Source organism: Ammospiza caudacuta, chromosome 31, assembly GCF_027887145.1.
Source record: "Ammospiza caudacuta isolate bAmmCau1 chromosome 31, bAmmCau1.pri, whole genome shotgun sequence".
Taxonomy (NCBI): Eukaryota; Metazoa; Chordata; class Aves; order Passeriformes; family Passerellidae; genus Ammospiza; species Ammospiza caudacuta.
Genome location: NC_080623.1, coordinates 4,552,640 through 4,575,524, shown reverse-complemented (window position 1 = coordinate 4,575,524; position 22,885 = coordinate 4,552,640). Strand labels below are relative to the sequence as shown.

At 56.8% G+C, this 22,885-nt stretch overlaps 2 protein-coding genes across 4 annotated transcripts; both read left to right on the top strand.

Annotated features, from left to right (window-relative positions):
• Positions 1-2,034: 2,034 nt before the first annotated feature.
• On the top strand, positions 2,035-11,432 carry SLC48A1 (solute carrier family 48 member 1). 3 transcript variants are annotated; one of them, XM_058822138.1, is made up of 4 exons: positions 2,035-2,182; positions 7,075-7,242; positions 7,792-7,941; positions 11,167-11,432. In XM_058822138.1, exons 1-3 carry the CDS (start codon positions 2,044-2,046, stop codon positions 7,926-7,928), a joined length of 444 nt encoding a protein of 147 aa, XP_058678121.1. In that variant the 5' UTR covers positions 2,035-2,043; the 3' UTR covers positions 7,929-7,941; positions 11,167-11,432. The 3 variants fall into 3 exon arrangements, with proteins under 3 accessions (XP_058678121.1, XP_058678122.1, XP_058678119.1); XM_058822139.1 differs by having other exon boundaries at positions 11,068-11,432; XM_058822136.1 differs by lacking the exon at positions 11,167-11,432 and having other exon boundaries at positions 7,792-9,169.
• Positions 11,433-16,392: 4,960 nt separating this feature from the next.
• On the top strand, positions 16,393-22,495 carry LOC131569866 (twist-related protein 2-like). Its single transcript, XM_058822180.1, has 2 exons — positions 16,393-17,539; positions 21,255-22,495. Exon 1 carries the CDS (start codon positions 17,061-17,063, stop codon positions 17,532-17,534), a length of 474 nt encoding a protein of 157 aa, XP_058678163.1. The 5' UTR covers positions 16,393-17,060; the 3' UTR covers positions 17,535-17,539; positions 21,255-22,495.
• Positions 22,496-22,885: the final 390 nt, after the last annotated feature.

Sequence of the window (22,885 nt, the reverse complement as noted above, 5' to 3'; positions counted from 1 at the left end):
TTGGGGTTTTCATGGGGTTTTTGGGGTTTCACTGGGTTTTAGGGTGTAACTGGGTATTGGATGTCTTTGGGGTGTCACTGGGTTTTAGGGTGTCAAGAGGTTTTAGGGATGTCACCGGGTTTTTGGGATTTCATGGGGTTTTAGGGGTGTCACCGTGTTTTTAGGGTGTCGCGGAGATTTTGGGATTTCACTGGGTTTCAGGGATTTCATAGGGTTTTGGGGATTTCACTGGGATTTTGGGATTTCACCGGGTTTTTGGGATGTCTTTGGGGTTTTTGGGATTTTACCGGGTTTTAGGGGTGTCACTGAATTTTGGGGTGCCACTGAGTTTTTGGGGTGTCATTGGGTTTTTGGGAATTCACTGGGGTTTTGGGTCAAATTGGGGGGGGGATTTTAGGTCAAATTGGGGGGAATTTTGGGTCAAGTTGGGGAGAATTTTAGGTCAAAATGGAGGAGAATTTTGGTCAAACTGGGGGGGGGGATTTTGGGTCAAGTTGGGGGGGATTTTGGATCAAATTCCGAGGGAATTTTGGTTCAAACTGGGGGGAATTTTGGATCTAACTGGGGGGGATTTTTGGGTCAAACTGGGGTGGAATTTTGGGTCAAACTGGAGAGAATTTTGGGTCAAATTGAGTAGGAATTTTAGGTCAAATTGGGGGGCGAATTTTGGGCCAAATTGAGTGGGAATTTTTGGTCAAATTGGGGGGAATTTTAGGGTCAAACTGGGGTGGAATTTTGGGTCAAATTGAGTGGGAATTTTGGGTCCCTCGGCAGGGTGGGAGCTGCGGGCTGGGGTGGAGGAACAGGAACCTTGTCCCGTTCCAAGGACAGGAACAATTCCCCCGTCCCAGGGCGCTCCAAGCCCCGTCCAACCCCCCCAAAACCCGAATTTCATTGGGGGGACACCCAGGGATGGATGGAGAGGGGAAAGGGAGATGGAGGAGGAGGAGGAGGAGGGGTGGGGAGGTGGATGAAGAGCGGGGATGGCTCGGGAAAGGGAAGGAGGCTGCTGCCACCTAGAGCAGCCCAGCCGAGCTTCCCCATTCCCAAAGATCCTTTTGGGGGAGGCTGAACCGGGAAATTCGGGAAAAGCAGAATTCCCAGCTTCGGGGAGCGCCTCTGCCCCCGTGGCGCTCGCGGGATAATTAATTAATGATGGAAATAAGTGAGAAAATCCCATTTTCACCCAATCCTCACTGGAAATTTGTGTCCTTGCAAATGAAGCAGAGCCGGACCCAACCAAGGGCTCAGAAAGGGGAAGAATGTTAAAAAAAAAAAAAAAAAAAAAAAAAAAAAAAGCGGAAGGGAGAAAAGGGAACGGAAAAGCCCCAAAGAGTCTTCGAGGATTTTGGTGAGGCGTCCCCAGACCGCAATCCCACAGGATGGGCCGGGGGGAAGCGAAAGCCACTCGGAGATGTCCCCAACGCCACACGCTCCCCACCTGCCGGTGCCGCCCGTGTCCCCCCGCGGTGTCCCCTCGTGTCCCCCCGGTGTTTTCCGCGTCCCCCCGCGGTGTCCCCTCGTGTCCCCCCGGTGTTTTCCGCGTCCCCCCGCGGTGTCCCCTCGTGTCCCCCCGGTGTTTTCCGCGTCCCCCCGGGGCGTCCCCGTCCCTTCGTGTCCGTTCCTCGGTCCTCCCGCCCGCCAGGGGGCGCGCTGCGATGGGGCGGGACCGGGGGCGTGTCCCGCTCCTGGTGGGCGTGTCCCGCTCATGTGGGCGTGTCCCGGGGCCTGTGGGCGTGTCCCGGTGTCTGTGGGCGTGTCCAAGTCCCCGTGGACGGTGCCGTGTCCCGGGGAGTGTCCCTGTCCCGAGGCGTGTCCTGTTCCCGTGTCCCGGTGCTGTGTCCTGTGTCCTGTCCTCGTTCCCGAGGCGTGTCCCGATCCCGTTCCCGCGTCCCGCGTCCGAGTCCCGTGTCCCGGGGCGTGTCCCGTTCCCGTGTCCCGAGGCGTGTCCCGTTGCCGTTGCCGCTCCCGAGGCGTGTCCCGGTGCCGTCGCCGTTCCCGGGGCGTGTCCCGGTGCCGTGGGCGGGCCGCGCCGAGGCCGCCATGGCGCTGAACGGGGCCCTGGCGCTCCGTGTCGCCTACGCGTCCTTCGGTGCCCTGAGCGGCCTCTCGGCCTTCTGCGCCTGGAGCGTGGTGCCCGCGCTGCGCCAGCCCGGCACGGCTGCGGCCGGCGGCCTCTCGGGTACGGCACCGGGGGTGAGGGGACACCGGGCACCGGGCCGGGAGGGCTCTGGGGTACGGCACCGGGCCGGGCGGGCACCGGGCCGGGAGGGCTCTCGGGTTCGGCACCAGGCCGGGCCGGGAGGGCTCTGGGGTACAGCACCGGGGCCGAGCGGACACTGGGCACCGGGCCGGGAGGGCTGAGCGGGATCAGCGTGAGAGAGGGATCGGGGTTGGGCGTGATGGAGCGGGTCAGGGCGGCGGTGGGGCCGAGGAGCCCCTTGCTTTGCCGTGAGGGGTGTGAGGAGCCCATTCCCCGTGGCTGAGGGGGCTGTGAGGGATGAGAGGGGAGTGAGGAGGCCCTTCCTCAGCCCTGAGGGGTGAGAGGGGAGTGAGGAGGCCCTTCCTCAGCCATGAGGAGAGTGAGGAGCCCATTCCCCGTGGCTGAGGGGGCTGTGAGGAGTGAGAGGGTGTGAGGAGCCCCTTACCCATGTCAGAGGGGGCTATGAAGGGAGTGAGGAGCCCCTTCCTCAGTCCTGAGGAGCTCTGAGGGCTGAGAGGGGTGTGAGGAGCCCCTTTCTCATCCCTGAGGAGAGTGAGGAGCCCATTCCCCATGGCTGTGAGGAGCCCATTCCCCATGGCTGAGGGTTGTGAGGGGAGTGAAGAGCCCACTCCCCATGGCTGAGGGCTGTGAGGGGAGTGAAGAGCCCATTCCCCATGGCTGAGGGTTGTGAGGAGGCCATTTCTCATGCCTGAGGGGGCTGTGAGGGGAGTGAGGGCCATGGTGGGGCCAAGGACCCCCTTCCTCATCCCTGAGGGGAGGTTTGAGGGCTTGAGGGGCATCTCGGGGCTGAGGGGGTGTCAGGGCAGCAATTGGGGGTGTCAGGGCAGCAATTGGGGGTGTCAGGCCTGAGGGGGTGCCATGGCACCAGTGGGGCCGAGGAGCCCCTTCCTTGGGGCTGAAGTTTTCAGGGAAGCAAAAAAATCCTCCCGATTTCCCCAAATGCTGGAAGCAGACCCTCTGGAAGAGGGGTTTGGGTTTCGGGGGGTAAAACTGCACCTGACGTGCCCAGAAATCTGAGATTTGGGGGTTTGTGGCTGTGGTTTAATGGTTGGGGTGGAGCAGCACAGAGTCCTGCAGCTCCAGGGCTTCCCTGGCTGAATTCCTGCCAGAGTAGAAAGTGAAGTTAAAATTTAGAAAGGATCCAAGGGTGAGGTGCATGGCTGGGCTTGTCTCTGCTTCCTCTCCCTCAAAAAAAAAAAAAAGAAAAAAAAAAAAAAAAAAAAAAAAAAGCTTTTATTTCCAGCTGGAGCTGGGATTCAGCAGAGAATTCCCACACTTTGCTGGGTGGCACAAAACTGGGGGGGATCTTGAACCAGAAATGCAGGAGGAAGAGCAAATGAAGGTATTTTCTGCTGTGTTTTTGCTCAGGGAGGAATTTTGACAGAGGAATTTTGAGAGTGGAATTTTGACAGCGGAATTTGCAGGTCCTCCTCAAAGTGCCCTGATTAAGCCAAGCTCTGCCTGCTGGCCCGTGTTTATCTCGTTTTTAATGCCTCTGCTGTGCCTTTGGAGCTGTGTTTGAGGATGTTTATCCACAGGCTTCCTGGCTGGGAGAATTCTTCCTGGTTCTGAGGGGTCTCCAGCTTTGTCTCTGCAATCAGTTTGTTGATATTTCCCTTATCTCCCAGAGAACCTTTCCTGCTTGGGAATTAGCCCTAAATTTCACTAATTCCCTTTTATTTACAGTCAAAACTCGATCCAAGTCTGAAGTGCCATGGAGGGAAAACGATGCTGGGGCTGGAATTAATGAAATTAAACCCCTTATATATCCCAGGGGTTCAATTCCATTTCCACCCAGTCACAGGGGCTTGGGAGAATTTTAAAAACACCTGAAATGGAAGGAATAGGAGCTGAATATGGGATCTGGTACAACACCAGAATATTCCAAAGGTTCCTCTCCTCCCTGAGCTATTTTCCTAAAATATCTCAGTGTGGAGCCCCAGCAGTTTTGTCAGGAAAATCCCCCCCATTTCTGACCTCCTCCAAACCCAGCTGAGGCTCCCGGGCTCCCCCAGGAGAGGCAAAGTTTGGCAAACGTGGAAATGACAAAATTTCACTTGGCAAAGCCCCAGCCCCTGCTGGAGTGGGGATTTCAGCTCCTTCCAGCTGATGCTGCAGCTGGAGTGGATAAAAGGGGATTGTTTAGCTAGAAAAGGACTGAAGGCTTTGTAAACACACAGAAAAAAAAAAAAAAACAATATTGGAATTAGTCCCCATTTTCAGGGGTTTTTAATGTAACTTTTCATTTTCACCCTCATTTTCTTTGCCATCACCACACGATGCTCCTTGCAGGAATGCTGGAGTTGGGGAGCTCCTTGTGGAATAAATCTGAATTTTTGGTGTTTGTTTGTGCATTATTTTTTTTTGGCCTCTGCTGCAGATTTGTTGTTTTTCCCCAGGATTTCCATGTGTGACAAATGGAACATTCCCAAAAAGTCTCCTCTGGGATTGAAGGATCCCTCCAGGAGGAGCAGGAGGCTGACAAAACCTCGTGTTTGTCCCAGTTTTTGTTTGGATGTTTGCAGAGAGGGAAAGCTCATGTCCCTTGAGCTCAAACAGCCCAAACATTATCCAAATATTTGGGTCTGATGGGGGAGAATCATTCCCCGGCCCTGCTTTGAACTCCTGGGTTTATTTCAGCTCCTTCCAAGGGTGCTGGGAGCTTTTTTGTGTTTTACCAGGAATTGATTTTTCCCTGGTACCTGCCAGCTCCTCTCTGCTTGGGGCTCTTTGGGGCTTTCCCTTTTTTGTATCCTGGGATAATTTGGGTTGGATTCCCTGCTGGAAATCCTTGGGTGTGTCTGATGGGGCAGCTCCTGCTCCAGGGCGCTGGGTTTGGGGTAAATCCTCAGGGATTTGTGTTTTTATGGAGGGGTTTGGGTGGGATTTGTGTTTTTATGGAGGGGTTTGGGTGGGACTGGGGCTGTGCAGGCTCTGCTGCTGCTCTGGGGTTTGGTGCCCTGGCTCAGCTTTAGGAACAAGGTGTTTTTATAGGGCAGGAGGGCTGGATCTGGGGAATCCCTGGGGTGAAAACCTGCAGCTCCTGCAAGCAGTCACCCCAAGCTTTCAATAGTCACAACTTTTATTTCATTTCCCAGTAAAAATGGTTTCAAACCCTGAGTTTTTCAGGTGATGTTCTGGCCCAGAACTGCCTCTGGAGAGCTGGGCCAGGGCTTGGATCCGGGCTTGAGTCAGGGGTTGGATTGGGGCTTGGGTTAGGGTTGGGATCAGGTTCGGATCAGGGTTTGGACTGGAATTGGGTCAGAGTTTGGGTCAGGATTTGGATTAGAATTGGATCAGGGTTTGGGTCAGAGTTTGGGTCAGGATTTGGATTAGAATTGGATCAGGGTTTGGGTCAGGGTTTGGTTTGGAATTGGATCAGGGTTTGGGTCAGGGTTTGGTTTGGAATTGGATCAGGGTTTGGGTCAGGGTTTGGTTTGGAATTGGATCAGGGTTTGGGTCAGGGTTTGGTTTGGAATTGGATCAGGGTTTGGGTCAGGGTTTGGTTTGGAATTGGATCAGGGTTTGGGTCAGAGTTTGGGTCAGGATTTGGATTAGAATTGGATCAGGGTTTGGGTCAGGGTTTAGATTAGAGTTGGATAAGGGTTTGGGTGAGGGTTTGGATCAACGTTTGGGTCAGGATCAGAGTTGGGATCAGAGTTTGGATTGGAATTGGATCAGGGCTTGGATTAGGGTTTGGATCAGAGTTTGGGTCAGGGTTTGCATTGAAATTGGATCAGGTTTGGATTAGAATTGGATCAGGGTTTGGGTGAGGATTTGGATCAGAGTTTGGGTCAGGGTTTGGATCATGGTTTGGACCAGAGCTTGGATCAGGATTTAGATTAGAATTGGATCAGGGTTTTGGTGAGGGTTTGGGTCAGGATCAGGGGAACTCAAGGCGCTCTGGTGCAGCAGCAGCAGCAGGGTGGGAACAGCAAACCTTGACTCAGCATTCAGGGCAGTTCTGCTGAGTCATCCGGGCAGGCTCAGCAGGGAGCAGCTTTTTGCTGACTCCAAACCTCAATTTCCCCATTTCTGTCCCAAATGTGCCTCAAAAGCGCTGGAACCCGGGGCAGCAGGAAGTGGGGGAGGTGATTTTGGGGAACTCGAGGGCTCAGCTCTGTCACCAGACCCTGGCACAGTTTGGGGTGCCCTGACTCTGCAGTTCTGCCCACGGGATCTGCCCTGCTCCAAATCCCTCCTGCCAGCCTGGGGACCCCCAGCACGGGGGGATTGGGCATGGGGGGTCCCGTGGGGGTCCTGGGGTGGGAACCCAGCCTGTCCTGAGCAGGGAATGTGGGCAGGGGGGCAGCAGGTCCTGGCAGCTGCAGGGAGGGCTTGGCCAGGAGGGGCTGTTCTGATGTCCCTGCTGTCACCTGGGCAGGTGTGCTGCTGTTCCCAGCTGTTCCCAGCTGTTCTGGGGGGTTGGGCTGTGTTTTACCTGTCCATGGGTGCTGTTCTGGGGGGGTTGGGCTGTGTTTTACCTGTCCATAGGTACCGTTCTGATGTCCCTGCTGTCACCTGGACAGGTGTGCTGCTGTTCCCAGCTGTTCTGGGGGGTTGGGCTGTGTTTTACCTGTCCATGGGTACCATTCTGATGTCCCTGCTGTCACCTGGACAGGTGTGCTGCTGTTCCCAGCTGTTCTGGGGGGGTTGGGCTGTGTTTTACCTGTCCATGGGTGCTGTTCTGGGGGGGTTGGGCTGTGTTTTACCTGTCCATGGGTACCGTTCTGATGTCCCTGCTGTCACCTGGACAGGTGTGCTGCTGTTCCCAGCTGTTCTGGGGGGGTTGGGCTGTGTTTTACCTGTCCATGGGTACCGTTCTGATGTCCTTGCTGTCACCTGGACAGGTGTGCTGGCGCTCTGGGCCCTAATCACGCATGTGATGTACCTGCAGGATTACTGGAGGACCTGGTTAAAAGGGCTGAGGTTCTTCCTCTCCGTCGGGATCCTCTTCTCTGCCCTCTCCGGGCTGGGCTTCTGCGCCTTCCTGGCCCTGGCCATCACCCAGCACCAGTGTGAGTACTGGGAGGCACTGGGAACACTGGGGAGGGCTGGGGGTACTCCTGCCACCTCCAAAAATCCTGGAATTGCCTCATTTCCATGACAAAGCCCCCAGAAAACCTGGGAATGTCCTCATTTCCATGTCAAAGCCCTTCCAAAAAACCTGGGAATTTCCAAATTTCCATGACAAAGCCCTTCCAAAAAACCTGGGAATTTCCAAATTTCCATGACAAAGCCCTTCCAAAAAACCTGGAAATTTCCTCATTTCCATGACAAAGGTTGAGTCCATCCCTCCTGGAGCAGCTCCAAGCCCTGACTCAGCATTCCCAATGAATTCCCCCTGAATTCCCTCTGAATTCCCACCGAATTCCCAATGAATTCCCACCGAATTCCCACCAAATTCCCACCGAATTCCCAATGAATTCCCCCTGAATTCCCAATGAATTCCCACCGAATTCCCAATGAATTCCCACCAAATTCCCACCGAATTCCCACCGAATTCCCACCGAATTCCCTCTGAATTCCCACCGAATTCCCACCCAATCCCATTGTTTCCCCCACAGCCCTGACTGACCCCAAGAGCTATTACCTGTCCTGCGTGTGGAGCTTCATGGCGCTCAAGTGGGCGCTGCTGCTGAGCCTCTACTCGCACCGGTACCGCGCCGAGTTCGCCGACATCAGCATCCTCAGCGACTTCTGAGCCCCGGGGCAAGGTGTGAGAGAGGGCACAGACACTGTCTGTCTGTCTGTCAGTCTGTCTGTCCAACAGAGGGCTTTTCCTGCTGGCTTTTCCTCACTCATCGCTGCTCGTTCTGGGAGGGAAGGAGGGGAAGGACTCCCTGAGTGCTGCCAAAGGGGTGGCAGTCCCCACCTTTGTCACTGCCCTGCTCCTGTGTCACCTCTCTGCTCCTGTGTCCCCTCTCTGCTCCATGGGAAGGGCCCAGCTGAGCTCCCAGCCAGGTTCTGCCTCTCCAGGGCTTTGGGGTTTGGGGGCAGCAGAGGAGCAGAGCTCATCCCAAAGCTCCCTGGCTTGGGAATGCTGCTCTTGGAAGAGCACAGCTCATCCCAGAGCTCATCCCAAAGCTCCCTGGGATGGGGATGCTGCTCTTGGAAGAGCACAGCTCATCCCAAAGCTCATCCCAAAGCTCCCTGGCTTGGGAATGCTGCCCCTGGCAGAGCACAGCTGATCCCAAAGCTCCCTGGGATGGGAATGCTGCTCTTGGAAGAGCACAGCTCATCCCAAAGCTCCCAGGGATGGGAATGCTGCTCTTGGAAGAGCACAGCTCATCCCAAAGCTCATCCCAAAGCTCCCAGGGATGGGGATGCTGCTCCAGGCAGAGCACAGCTGATCCCAAAGCTCATCCCAAAGCTCCCAGGGATGGGCATGCTGCTCCTGGCAGAGCACAGCTCATCCCAGAGCTCATCCCAAAGCTCCCAGGGACAGGAATGCTGCCCTGGCTGCTCCCCAGGCTGGTTTTCAAAAGGAATGGGATCTCATTTAACCATAAATGCTGTATTTAACGCTTGAAGTTGCAGCAGCAGCAGGTGTAGGGAAAAGGTGTTTGGGGGAAAGGGGTGTAGGGTCAAGGCCTGACCTGCCTGAGCCTCAGGGAGAGGATTCCTGGGGGGAAAAATAAGGAAAAAATGTTTTTGTGGAAGCAGGAGGAGAGGGGAGGGGACAGAGGCTGCTCAGGGGACCCCAGGGATTGAGGAGCAGCTTTGGGGTGAGGCTGTGACGTGCTGGAGTCCCTAAACCCAGCCCTGGGCCATGTTCTAGCCCTGGAGTTCCCACCCCACACGCCAGCTTTTTAAAGGATGCTGTGTGTAAATATTCCCTCTATTTTTACATGGATTCCTCCTGGTTTGCACCTCGGGGGTGCCGGGGTCGGCGCCACCCTTGCTGTCACCGTGTGCCACCACAAATACAGCCCTCCCTCACCAGCCTGGCTGCACTGGAATTTCTGGGAGGGATGGGGGGGAATGGCACCTTTTGGGGTGGTGGGGAGTGTTGAACCCCTCACCTCCTCATCCACAGGGAGTCTTGAGGTGGATTTTCCCTCACAAATCCCTTGGGATTCGGGGATTTCAGCCCAAAGGGATTTTTGGGGGAGTGGTGATGATTCCAATCCCTTTTCTTTGGAGGGAAAAGGGGGCAGGGGGGCTTCAGGGGGGCTTTGGGGTCAGCCCCGAGTGAATTCCCACTCCCAGCCCCATTCCAATCCCATCGCTGACCATGGGGTGGGGTCCAGGGGAGGGGACACTTTGGGGACACCCCGGGTGCAGGGCCCGCAGGATCCGCCAGAGGGCGGCAGTGGCACAGCCCGGGCTGGGGGGGGCGAACGAGACCCCAAAACCACCTGGGGCACCCCAAAACAGCGACATCCCCAAAACAGCGACATCCCTGTGTGTGGGGCCACCAAGGAGCTCAGCGTGGCCCTGCAAGTCCCCACAAGGACCCAGCCCTGGAGTGAGAGAAGGATCCCAGCTGAAATTCCCATCCCCTGGGACAGGAGAGGACAGAGGTCCTGGTGGCTCCAAAGACTTCCCAGGAGACTCAAACCCATCCCCTCGCCCTGACCCCTTATCTCCCCACAGCCCCCACAAAGTCCCAGCCACCCCATCCCATTCCCTGGCTGCACCAGCCTTTCCCAGCCCCATTTTTCATGGAATTCCCTTTGCAGCATTCCTCACTCCCTGGTGCTGGGCAGCCTGAGGAATCTTCAGGACCTGGGGAGCCTCTGCTGGATTTTGGGGGGCTGTTTAGGGTCATGGGGCCCTAATGACTCCCACTGGGGGGGTCTCAGCACCTCCCCAGGGTCCAGCAGTGGCCCCAGTCCCACTTTTCCTGCCCGTGGAGGGATTAAAGGCACCCAGAGGGGAAGCACAGGTTTTTTGCATTTTCCCAATCTGCTCTCAAGATGTGGCGAGGGCGGAAGCGGCGCCTCAAAGGCTCCGGATGAGCCTCGTGGGGCTGGGGACCCTCCAGGTGGCTTTGGGGGGCAGGGAGGTGCTGGGGACACTGTCCTTGTGTGCAGGGACACAGATCCCGGCTGGGTGTCCCCAGAGTGGCTCTGGGGCTGCAGCAGAGGGGTCCTGGGCCTTCCAGAGGGTGGTGCTGGCCTTGGGGACGGGCTGGGCTTGGGGACAGACCTGGAGGGACCTGCAGGAGGGTCTGGGTGTGGGGACAAACCCAGAGGGATCTGCAGGAGGGTCTGGGTGTGGGGACAGACCTGGAGGGACCTGCAGGAGGGTCTGGGTGTGGGGACAGACCCAGAGGGATCTGCAGGATGGTCTGGGTGTGGGGACAAACCTGGAGGGACCTGCAGGAGGGTCTGGGCTTGGGGACAGACCCAGAGGGACCTGCAGGATGGTCTGGGCTTGGGGACAGACCTGGAGGGACCTACAGGAGGGTCTGGGTGTGGGGACAAACCCAGAGGGATCTGCAGGAGGGTCTGGGTGTGGGGACAGACCCAGAGGGACCTGCAGGAGGGTCTGGGTGTGGGGACAGACCCAGAGGGACCTGCAGGAGGGTCTGGGCTTGGGCACAGACCTGGAGGGACCTGCAGGATGGTCTGAGTGTGGGGACAAACCCAGAGGGACCTGCAGGATGGTCTGGGCTTGGGGACAGACCTGGAGGGACCTACAGGATGGTCTGGGTGTGGGGACAAACCCAGAGGGATCTGCAGGAGGGTCTGGGTGTGGGGACAGACCTGGAGGGACCTGCTGGTCGCTGTTCCCTGGGGAATCCCTCCCCTGGAAGTCTGTGCCATTCCTTGGGAGTGGGGTCTAGGAGGGTGAAGTGCACAGGCACGGACAGGAACGTGTCCCAAACCTTCCAGGACACTCCAGGGGACATTCCAGGGGATGTCACCACACGTGGTGTCCCTGCTCCCTGGACACGGTGCTGGCTCAGCCTGGATTTGCCCTTTGTTCCCCAGCTGGGAAAAATCAGAAAATTCCCCCAAATTCCACCTCACTCACGGCATACTGAGGATCTGGAAGAGCCCCTGAGGAAGAGCTTGGGGCTGGAGCCAGGGATCCCAGAGGAGTGTCCTGGCTCCCAGGGCCGTGTCCAGCTGGGAGAGGGACAGACAGACGGACATGAGCCTGGCCCTGCTGCCGTTCCCGAGGGAATCCTCGTGCTCCAGCCAGGCTTTGGGTGAGAGCAGCTCTGGGATTAAAAATCCCCAAAGGAGCAGATCTGGTGTCGGGATGAACTCACTGGAGCTGGGGGAGCTGGGCCGGAGCCAGGGGCTGCAAGAGGGGGGAGAGCATCACACACAGAACTGGGAATGGTTATTTTTAGGACAATTCTCAGCTTGGAGAGCAACCAAAGGGATAAAACGATTCAATATGGGCCCAGTGCATAACGAGGAGGCTGAAAATCCCCAGGCTGGGGTAGCTGGGAAGAGCCTTTAGGATGGGGTTTGGGGTTTGTGGAGAGCCCTAAGGGGTCATCGGGGGGTCCTGGCCCCTCTGGGGGTTCCTCTGCTCCTTCCCAGCCTGGAGCTGGGCAGGAACGACTTCCCAAGGAAGGGTCACTGCTTCCCTTTCTCCTCGGCCGGGAGTGGGACAGAAGGACGTGAGGAATGGGCTGGAATAACAACCAGGGGGAAGCAGCAGCCCTGCTCCTCCTGCCTGGCCCTTGGCGTGGCTCTGCCTCACTTTAAAGTGGCTTTTACCCCTTTTATGGGCTGATAAACCCCAAAATCCATCCCCTCCAGCCCTCAGGAAACCCCAAATTTCACAGGAACTCCTGACAACCCCCAGCCTCCCACGACACTGGGACATTTCCCTTCTCCAGCCTGGAAAAAACTCTTTTATTCCTTTAATTCCTGGTGATGGAGGGGGTGAGGAGCTGGAGGATTCCCCTTCCCTGATGGAGAGGGATCAACCCTTTGGAAAACCGGGAGAGGAGGAGCCCCGGGGCGCTCATGGCTCCATCCCTTCCTCCTCCACCTTTTCACACACCCCAAAATTCAACTGCACGTTCTGCAGCCGCCAAATCCTGGGAGTTTCGAGCTGCTTCACAAACCCCACAAAGCCCAACAATTGCAGAGAAACCCAACCCCAGCCCGGCCTCCCCCCCGCGCCCGCTCCGCGCACATCAAACGCCTTTTAATCGGAATAGAATTTCCTGGGACGAAATGAGGAAAATCTGGCGCTCGCATCCGCCCGGCCGCCGCTCCCCCGCCCCGGGCTCATCCTGGAGGAGCTTTTCCCTCCCTGTCCCGCTGCCCCTCATCCCCCTCTGCCCACCGAGCATCCCAGGAGCCCCTCGGGGAGCTCAGAGCCCCTCTCGGGCTCGGCCACCCCGGGAATTTGCTGTGGATTCCCTCTGGGAAGGCAGCAGGAAATGGGCCCCTGCAGCCCCGCTCCGGAGCACCGCGAACTCGTTCCAGCCGCCGAGGGAGAGCTTTCCTTTCATCTCCGGCCAGGAGTTGAGCCGGGCCTTTCGTCTCTCCCCAGACACGGCTTTGAAGGCTCCGGGGGTGTCCCAGATGTGCTGCGGGGCTGCGAGGGGGTGGGGGCAGCTCTGGGAGAGGGGGGTCCTTCCCCTGCTGCTGTCAGGAACCCCCACCCTGGATGGTCTGAGGGTCTTGGGACACCCAGGCCTCGGGGACATCCGTGAGTGGTGGCTCTGGGCATGGTTTGCAGCTCCAGGGCCTTTTCTGAGCCCCCTTTGGGCTCCAGTTTGGCCCAGCAGAGAGGCAGGAACTGGAGGCAGCTCTGAGGGATCTCAGAGCTGCTCCCACAGAAATAATTCAGTGTTCCCTGGGATGTGGTTCCATCCATGGATCCATCCGTGGATCTATCCATGGATCAGTACACCCATGAATCTATGGATCCATCCATCATCCATCCATCCATCCATCCATCCATCCATCCATCCATCCATGAATCTATGCATCCATCCATCATCCATCCATCCATCCATCCATCCATGAATCTATGCATCCATCCATCATCCATCCATCCATCATCCATCCATGGATCCATCCATGGATCAATCCATCCATGAATCTATGGATCCATCCATCCATCCATGGAACCATCCGTGGATCCATCCATGGATCCATCCATCCATGAATCTATGGATCCATCAGTCCTTCCATCCATCCATCCGTCCGTCCGTCCGTCCGTCCGTCCATCCATCCATCCATGGATCCTTCCCTCCTCTCCACATCCCCATCCCACTCACGGGCTCTGCTGCTCTTGGATAACATCCCAAGGAAAACTGGGATTTACTGCAGGTTCTCCAGGGTGTCTCCCTCTTCCCCTGGATGGAACCCAGCTCTGGTTGCCCCTGTGATAAAAAAACCCCAAATTTTGTTCCCATTTTTGCTCCCTCCCAGTTCCCAACCCCAAATTCCAGTCAGGTTTGCCATGAGCAGGAGCACGAGGGATGAGTTTGGGTCTGCTCCATGGGGAAGATCTGGGAAGGGACCCCTGAGGCAAATTCACCCCCTGCCCTCCCAACACCGCCTTTCCCGGATTTTTCCAGAGGGTTTTTCCCTCCGGGATGGAACAGAACCCCCCACAAATGTTTGTCTGGTTGCTAAGGGCACTCCTGGACTCCTCTTTCCCACAAATTCTTCAGCGGGTGCTGATTCCCACAAATTCCTGAGCTGCTGCTCCACCGGAGGATCCCGTGGCTCAGCGTGGGGCAGGCCGAGGTTGGGATGGATTTTTTGGGATTTTTTCTGGATCTGCCCCAGCTCCCTGCACGCAAATCACACAGATTTTCCCAAATCCAATTCCTTTTAAAGCTAACCAGGTTCAGTGCACCGGGAGAGGAAAAAATATCTCATTTTCTGGCTCTGTTGGGATTTTTATTGGGATTTTTATTAGGATTGGGAATTCTGTGCAGGAGAGTGGGGGGATAAAGGGCATGGATGCTCCTCTGGATGCCTGGAATTGGAGTCAGAGCTGCCAGAGGTGCCCAGGAGTCAGATGCTGGAGGATCCCATCCTGGCCTTGGATGTTCCTTGGGGTTTTGATTCGCTCCCAAGGTGCGGGGCAGCAGCTCCTGCTCCCTCCTCCCCATTCCTCTCCTGGCCTGCAGAGTCCCCTTGCTCCCATTTCCTTGGAATCCTTATTTGTCCCCTCCTGTCCCCGTCCCCAGCCCCAGGGGACCCCTCCTGGGGTGACAAAGCAGGAGGAGAGACCTGGAAATGGGAGAAGCTCATGGGGACCTTTTCTCCTCATCAGGATGCTGAGGGATCCGCGGCAGATCCGGGCAGGATCCGGGGTCGGTGCGGACCCAAGGGCAGCTTTGGGGGCAAGGAAGGGCTCAGAGGGGCTGATCCCGACATTTCCAACATTCCCAACATTCCCAGCTCCGTGCTGGGAGAGCTCAGGACAGTTCCTGGCTGCTTTGATGGCCAGATGGGAGCAGATGGCGGAGAAAAGGGGGGAAGAAACTTTCACGTGTCGGAATTAAGTGGAACAGGATGGGCCCAGCCCGGGGACGGGGAGCGGCTCCTGTGGCTCATCCTGACCCCATCCCACAGGAAAACTCTGGGATCACTCCCAGGAACCCCCTGCACCCCCCCGGCACCCCCCTGGGACCCCCCAGGACCCCCTGACCCCTCATTCCTCCTCCAGCCCCGCGTTCTGACAGATCCCAGCGCGTTCCAGGAGCGTGAGGTCACCGCGCCGGGGAAAGGATCGCGGGGCCATCCATCAGCCCTGATCAAAGCCCCGCGGGTTCCCCTTCCCAGCGCCATCCCAGCGCCCCAAATTCCCCGCGGTTGCCGCAGCAACCTCACGGGCGGGAGGGATGCTCCGCGGGTTTGGCCGCCCCGCAGCTGTTTCCACTCCGGGGCCGCCGTAACTGGAAAAACCTGCGGGTCTCGAGGCTCTTCCCGGCCTCCAGGGGCAGCGGCTCTTCCCGGCTCCCTTTCATCTTCCCCATTTATCAGCGTTATCCTCTCTTTTTTTTGTTGGTTTTTTTTTTCCCCCCCTTCGCGCGGGATGAAACGGGGATTATTTTTGTCCTCCGGAACAAAGAAAAAGAGCTTGGAAAGAAAATCTCAAAACAAAGCAGAGCAAAACCCTCTGAGAGCACCAAACGCTTCCCCAGCACTGCCAAGGCCACCCTGACCATGTCCCCGAGTGCCACCTCCACTTTGAAACCCCCCCAGGGATGGGGACCCCACCCCTGTCCTGCCCAGGAGGAATTTTACCAATGTCCAACCTAAACCCTTGGTGGCAGCACTCAAGGCTCTTTCCTGCTGTCCTGTCCCTTGTCCCCTGGGAGGAGATTCCCCTGAAAACCCCCCAAAATCCTCTTGGGGGGCGATGGATGTGAGGGAGTGGGGGGAAACTAGGAGGGGACATGTCCAGAGGGGCCAGGAACTGGTGGGAATCGGGAATTCAAATCTCCCATCCAGTGACTTCTCCCTGAGTCAAGTGAGCTGGGCTTGGCTCGGTTGTTTTTCTTTCTTTAAGGCTTGAAATTTTCCCCGATGTGTCAAAAGCAGCACCAGAAAAACCCCCAGCGAGCTGGAGGAGTTATTGAAACCACTTTGGTGCCTCGTGACCTTTCCATGAGGAGTTTGGATGAATATCCTCCCAAAAAAAAACACTCACTGAAAGAACAAATTGAAATGTTTGAGGGAAAAGCCACAACCCCTCCAAATGTGGGGACAAAAGCCCCTTGGGGTGTGGGGCTGCTCCTTCCTGCACTTCAAAGCTCATTGTGTTCCTCCGGGATCCCAGCCCCGATCCCCAACCTCCCCTCCCCCGGCCAGAACCCTTCTCCTGGTGAAATTCAATTCAATTTTATTTTCTTTTAAAAGGAAAACAATTAAAAAAAAAAAAAAAGAATTAATTAAGGAATAAAGGCCAGGCACAGGCCAAGCCTCAGCTGGAGCTGGTGGCAGCTCCCCAGCCCTCGGCAGTACTGCTGGGGCAGAGGGCTCCAGATCCAGCCCCAATCCCATCCTGGGGGATTCCCAGAGAGGTCCTGCCCTTCCCTTTCTTCCTCCTGCTCGCCTTCCTCTTCCATTTCCTCTTCCTCTTCCTTTTCCCCTTCCTCTTCCACCCAGGAGCTGCTGGATTAACTCGACAGGAATTTGGTGATGGATCAGTGTGATGAGGGAGATGAGAAGGATGGATGGATGGATGGATGGATGGATGGATGGATGGATGGATGGATGGATTGATGGACGGATGGATGGACAGATGGATGGATGAAGGGATGGCCTGGCAGATGGACAAATGGACACAAACTCAAGCTCATTTTGACCAAAGCCTTTCCTCAAGAGCCCTACGGATGCCGATCTCCCTTTGGTTGCTTCTTCCTTTGGATTTTGGCAGCTCCTGACGCACTCATTGCAACCCCTGTGGCTCCACATCCCCACCTGGCTCCCTCACGGGTGAAAGTCTCCTCCTCCACCCCAAACAAGGGGATGTTTCTTTGTGGGGTCAACTGGGTTGAAAAATCAATTAAAAAACCCCCCAAAGCCACCACCGAGCTCCATGGCTGGGGCTCCCTTGGCACCGAGAGCGTCCCTGACATCCGGGCGGCAGCCGGAGCATCTGTGCCGGAGGGCTCGGGGTGGCGGTGGGGAGGGAGAGAGGAAATCTGGAACCCATAAGCTCCAGAGCCGCTGGCGTTCCCCTGCATTGGTCTGCGCCTGGTCCGCCCCCGCCGCGCTCGCCCTATCAGCAGGAGCCGTTCCCGAAGTCATCCCAGAGCCCTCCTCTCCTGGCCCAAAGGAAAAGCCAAGGAGCTCCTTGGAGGGCTCTGCGGGGCTTGGGGCGCCCGGGGAGCCCCAGGGCGGACGCTCCGGGCCTCGCCTCGGGAGCCCGGGCAGCCGAGGAGATGAAGGAGGAAAACCTTTCCCCGGAGTCCCCCGAGGGCAGCGCGGCCACCAGCGAGGACGAGGCCGAGCGGCTGCCCAGGAAGAGCGGCCGCAAGCGCGGGCAGGGCCCCGGCGGAGCCCCCGAGGCCCAGGGCAAGCGCAGCCGGCGCAGCCCGGCCCCGCAGCCCCCCGAGGACGCCCACGCCCAGCGCGTCATCGCCAACGTGCGGGAGCGCCAGCGCACCCAGTCCCTCAACGACGCCTTCGCCGAGCTGCGCAAGATCATCCCCACGCTGCCCTCGGACAAGCTCAGCAAGATCCAGACGCTCAAGTTGGCCGCCCGCTACATCGACTTCCTGTGCCAGGTGCTGCAGAGCGACGAGCTGGACCACAAGGTCGCCACCAGCTGCAACTTCCTGGCCCACGAGAGGCTCAGCTACGCCTTCTCCGTGTGGAGGATGGAGGGCGCCTGGTCCATGTCGGCGTCGCACTGAGCCGGGTACGTGTGGCCGTGTCACCATTGTGTCACCACCGTGTCCTCGTGGCCTCTGTGTGTGTCCCGCCTCGATTCCGCTGGGAATCGTGGCCACCCTCCTGGCGCTCTGGGGATGAGGGATTTGTCCCACCAGACCCCAGAGCGGGAGGAGGTGGCGGTTCCCGAGCTGATCCCACTCAGCAGGGGTGGGAAAGGTTCAAAACGGGGTTTTAAAAATCTGATTTATTCCCAAATCGCGTCCTTGCCGTGCTGGGGCTGCCGAGGTGTCAAGGCTGCCCTGTCCTGGGGTGGCCTCGTGTCCTGCCTGGCTTCCCCCTGCTCCTCTCCCAGAGCTCTGCACTCAGGATGGGATCCGTGATCCCGCTGGACCCGCGGGAATCCAGCACTGCCCGGGGAAATCTGATGGACTCAGCTCAGGATGCTGAGAGGGGAACAATCCAAAATTCAGAGTTTTAGGGCTGGGTGGAATCGGGAATGGGAGGAGCGGGGTTAACGAGGCGCCAACGCTTCCCGCAGAGCAGGAACAGAAAGTTCCAGAGGACATTCCCGAGCCAGGAGCTCCGGGGATGCCTCATGGGACCCTGGCCCCGCTGTTCCCAGACAGGACCAGGGCTCCTCCTGCCTCTCCTCGGGCACTGAACAGCCCCGAATTCGAGGCCGTGGAGCTGCCAGGGCTGGCTCAGGGTGCCGAGCATCTCCCAGGGGATTTCCTTTCAGGATGGGCCACCTTGAACTTCCCTTTCCCAGCCAGCAGGAAATCTGACACTTTGCTAATTTCATGTATAAATATCAATTTTTGGGGGCAGACCCTGTTGTTTCACACATTAAATCCTGTTTTTGCCGGGTCACCTCCCCTCAGGGCCGGCCAGAGGAGAAGGGTGACCCCTTGTCCTCAGTTTGGGATGCCCGAAATCCGCCAGGACCAGTCAGGATGCTGAGCCCCCCTGGACCCCTCACCCTCTTCTGGGTTTGGCGCTTTGGGGTTGGATTCTCCAGTTTTGGGGGTGTTGTGGGGCTCTCCCCAAACACAGGGAAGCTGCTCAGCACTGCTTAATCCCGAATTTTGCAAAGCCTGGCTCAAATCCTTTTGCCTTGGGGAGGTGGAGGAGGCTGAGCCCCCTCCCCATCACCCCCAGACCCATTTTGCTCCCTCTGTTTGCAGAACCCGACGCGGCTCCCGGAGCTGTTTATTTAAGCCGAGTTCTTGGCAGAACTGAGGGATAAACAGAGGGATTAAAGACCCTTCAGTCACTTTGGAGAGCTCCCGTGAGCAAAGCGGGATCATCAATCCCGTTAAAATCCATCCCGAGTGCTCTGTGCCTTCATCCTCCAGCTGGGGAGGCAATCATCCTCCCTGGACAAACCTACGGCGTTTTGGGGCCCCTTGAACAATCCCAGCCAGGCAGGGAGGGAGAGGAACGAGGATTCTCCCAGAAAAACCCCCAAAACCGGGAAAGCGGTGCCGAGCTGGGGAGGGAGGCTCTGAACGAACCCTGCGCTCGGGCTTGGGATTTCCTAATGGAAAGCAGCCCCTGCATGGTGGAACTCGGCCTATTAAATATCAAAGGGGGCTGGAAAAGCTGGATGTGCCCTTGTTAACCGGGAGACATCAGCCCGGGAAAAAGAGGGATGGAGCCCTCAGGCAACAGAAATCACGTTTGAAGTTCCCCCAGCTCAGCTTTGCTCGAGTCTTGGGCACATTAAAATGGTTTCTTTCCCTGCTGGAGGAGAAAATGAGGCCGGGAGCTGGAAGTGCCGGGGGGAGAGGCTGAGGGCTGATGTTCCTCGCCCTTCATTTGTCTCCCTGGATTTATCGCCTCTCTCGCGTTGCCCTCACTTAATTGTGTCTCCTGAAAGACCTTGGATAAATCTTCCCTTTGGGGACTGTTGCTCTCGCCTGGAATCGGCTTTGTCTGGCGGCTGCTTCATTTGCTTTTATTTATAAACACCTCTCGCTGCTCCGGGGCACTGCGGGAGCTCGGGAACAGCTCCCATCCCTGTTCCCTATTCCCTTTTATTTCCCTGCTCAGGAAATCCATCTCCAGCTGCTTTAAAATCCCCCGCATCCCTCTACAGCATGACAGGAGAGCAGGGATCCCTTCCCACCCCAAATCTGTCCCTTAAAAGTGGATCCAGCCCCAGGTTAAAGAGCTCAGGGTGGTCCGGAACCCCCAGGTTGGGGCTGGGCTCTCAGGGGAGGTGAGGAGCTGCTGAAATCCCGGGAAATCTGTTCCTGGATGATTTGGTGCTCCTGGGATTCCCTCCTGGAGCAGAGCAGGTTTGGAGGGTTCCCCAAAATCTGCTCTTCCCAGAGCTGTGTTTTCACTCGGGGTGGAAGGGGAGGTGTTGGAGGAACCGCCCTGGTGAGGGATGTGGGACATTCCCCAAAATCCCCCGAATTGTCACAGGCACGACCAGAGCTGCTGGGTTCATTTTCCATCAAAAACCTCTACATTTTCATTAAAAATAGACAAAACCAGCCAGTGGGACCGAGCCGCTCTCCGTGGCAGAGTCCCTGCGCTGCTGAGGATTAGTCAAAATTAATCCAGACATAAAATCACAGATCCAGCCCTGGGGAATGAGGAAATATCTCCGGGTTTATGGCCCCTGCAAGGAGCTCGCTGGAGCCGCCTGGCCCCGGGAATGCCTCTGAACCGAGCCCGTTTTTCATCGCTGGAGCCGCCTGGCCCCGGGAATGCCTCTGGAACGAGCCCGTTTGTCATCCCGGCTGTCAGGGAGGGCTCCCGGCAGCGGAGGGGAATGAGGAGCTGCGGGACCGTGCCCGGATCTGATCCCATTCCTGGGGCGGACAAAGGCAGGGATACCCAGGCAGGGTGAGGAGGGAGCTCCGTGAGCTTCTCCATCCCAAATCCTGCAGGGTTCGGCTCCTCCCAAAGCTCCTGCAGCCCTTGGCCAGCCCTGGAATGCTCCCTTGAGGGTTTCTTGGCGTTAAACCTTGTCCAACCCTCCCTCCCAAAATCCTGCCAGGAGTGTATTTTTGGGATCAGACCTCGCTGGGCTCAGGGAGCTGATCCATTTTCCCATGGGCTGGGTTGGGATGGTCCTGCCTGGCCATGACTCCAGAATTTTGGCTGCTCCTTGCCCTCGAGCCCCATCGCCCATCCCAAGGGCTCACATTGGCCTTTTGGGAAAATACAGATTTTCCCCTCTGTCCTCAGCCCTTCCTGGAGGAGAATTCCTGGAGGATTTGATTTATCCCTCCCCAGGCTCCTCTCCAGAGAGGGGAAGCACTCAGTGGGGAGGAAACAGCCGGAGACAAAGCGGGAGGGGATGGAATAAACACGTTGGTTCCAGGGCATGGATTTGTAGGATTTTGGGAAGCCGATCCCAACCTGATCCCGCTGGCTCCAGGGCATGGATTTGTAGGATTTTGGGAAGCCAAACCCGACCTGACCCTGCTGGCTCTGGGGGATGGATTTGTAGGATTTTGGGAAGCCAAGCCCAAGCTGACCCCATTGGTTCCAGGGCATGGATTTGTAGGATTTTGGGAAGCCGATCCCTACCTGACTCCATTGGCTTCAGGGGATGGATTTGTAGGATTTTGGGAAGCTGATCCCAACCTGACCCTGCTGGGTCCAGGGCATGGATTTGTAGGAGTTTGGGAAGCCAAGCCCAAGCTCACCCCATTGGTTCCAGGGCATGGATTTGTAGGATTTTGGGAAGCAGAGCCCAACTTGACCCCGCTGTCTCTCCCCAGGTCTCCGCCTCGATGGAAGCAGCTCCAGCACCCAAAACCCCACAGGAACCTCCCTGGAGAGAGGAGGGAAGGACCCCAAACCTCCGACAGCCCCGGGGACCCCAAAAACTTTAGGGATGAGCCCGAGGGAGCCGCAGCAGGAGCTGCTTTGAGTCGGTTCGGACGCTGCTGGAGGAACTCGGGGCTGTGATTTATTGTGGGCTCGCAGGTAAGGAACCATCCCCAGATCCCAATTTCCTCCTGTGGGACTGCCAGAGAGCTGAGCCCTTCCCAGAGCAGGACAATTCCTCCAGGATGAGGGGAAGGGGAAGGGCTGGAGCCCCCCAAGGACCTCGGGGGTCCCCCCGCTTTCATTCTGCTCTGAAGGCTCCGCGCCGGGACGATCCCATGGATTGTGTTGTGTTCCCATGGATGGTGATCCCATGGATGGTGAGGATCCAGGGGGATTCGGGGGCTGCTGACCCCCCAGGCACCCCCAGCCACTCCTGCCCCATGGATGAACCTCACCAAAACCCTGGTGGAATCTCCCAGTTCCTCAGGATTTATCAGGAATTGAGGCTGGAGACGGAGCTGTCGAGAATTTTGGGATTTTGGGGCCATTTGGGAACTCTGAGTGGATTTGGGCTCCCTTGAGGGTGTGGGGAAAGGACAACGGAGGTGTTGGGGGTGCCCAAAACGACCCCAATAAAGCCCAGGGGGAATTTTCCAGAGTTCAATCCTTGTTTTTCCTAGGGAATGGTGCTGCCAGGTCCACCCTGCACCTCCCTCAGCTGGGCCCCATTTATTGGAATAAAGAAAAAAAAAAAATCAGGTTTTTTTGCCTATTATGGCAGAAAAAGAGGGGGAAAATCCCTTCCAGAGAGGCTGCAACAGGCCTGAGCCCCCAAATATTCCATGGGAGAGGAATTCCAGTTGTGATCAGGTTTGGGGCGCACCAGAGAATCCACGGAGGAGCCACAGGAAGGCCCAGAGTGACTTTTTCCACCCAATTCCCAATTTTTATGTGCAGTGGGATTGGATTCCCTGCTCCGAGGAGTCGACTGCAGCCTTCAAAAAAATCTGGAGGTGCTCAAAAAAATCAGAGTTCTGTTAAAAATGGGGCTGTGGTGGCTTCGTTCGGGAAGGATTTTACAGCTGAGAAAAAAAATCGGCTTCAGAACTTAAAATCTTCCTTCAAAAAATAATAAATTGTGCTTGAAAAATAAAAGGCAAAAACTTATCTGTGGAGTGAGACTCCAGCTTCTAACCAAAAAGGTGAAATATATTTTTAAAATAATATTTTCAAGTATTTTGATGTGTCTTGTTTGTTTAAAAAAATCCCTGCCTTTTAAATGAGAAAAAAAATCTTTAAAATGAGCCAAAAAACCTTAAAATGAGGAAAATGTCATCCTGTGCATGGTGGATTCCTCCTGGTAAATTCCAGCAGGATGGAGCTTGAGAGGTCCCTCCATCCCCCCCAGGGACCCCCACCCTGAGCCACACCAAGGGTTTTGATTCCTTTTTTTTTTTTTTTCCTTTTAAAATTTCTTTGTTTTTGTTTTTTGTTTTGTTTTGTTTTTATACAAAATCTCCTCCCCCACCGTCGCCGCGGCCAGAGCTGCCCCCATGCCCAGCTCAGCCAGGGCTGTGTC

What these genes read in the sequence shown, in the direction of transcription:
- SLC48A1 (XM_058822138.1), top strand. Translation starts at nt 2,044, where the DNA reads ATGGCGCTGAACGGGGCCCTGGCGCTCCGTGTCGCCTACGCGTCCTTC. An exon ending in TGCGGCCGGCGGCCTCTCGG is followed by an intron (nt 2,183 to 7,074) that starts GTACGGCACCGG and finishes TCACCTGGACAG; the next exon opens with GTGTGCTGGCGCTCTGGGCC. An exon ending in GGCCATCACCCAGCACCAGT is followed by an intron (nt 7,243 to 7,791) that starts GTGAGTACTGGG and finishes TTTCCCCCACAG; the next exon opens with CCCTGACTGACCCCAAGAGC.
- LOC131569866 (XM_058822180.1), top strand. Translation starts at nt 17,061, where the DNA reads ATGAAGGAGGAAAACCTTTCCCCGGAGTCCCCCGAGGGCAGCGCGGCC.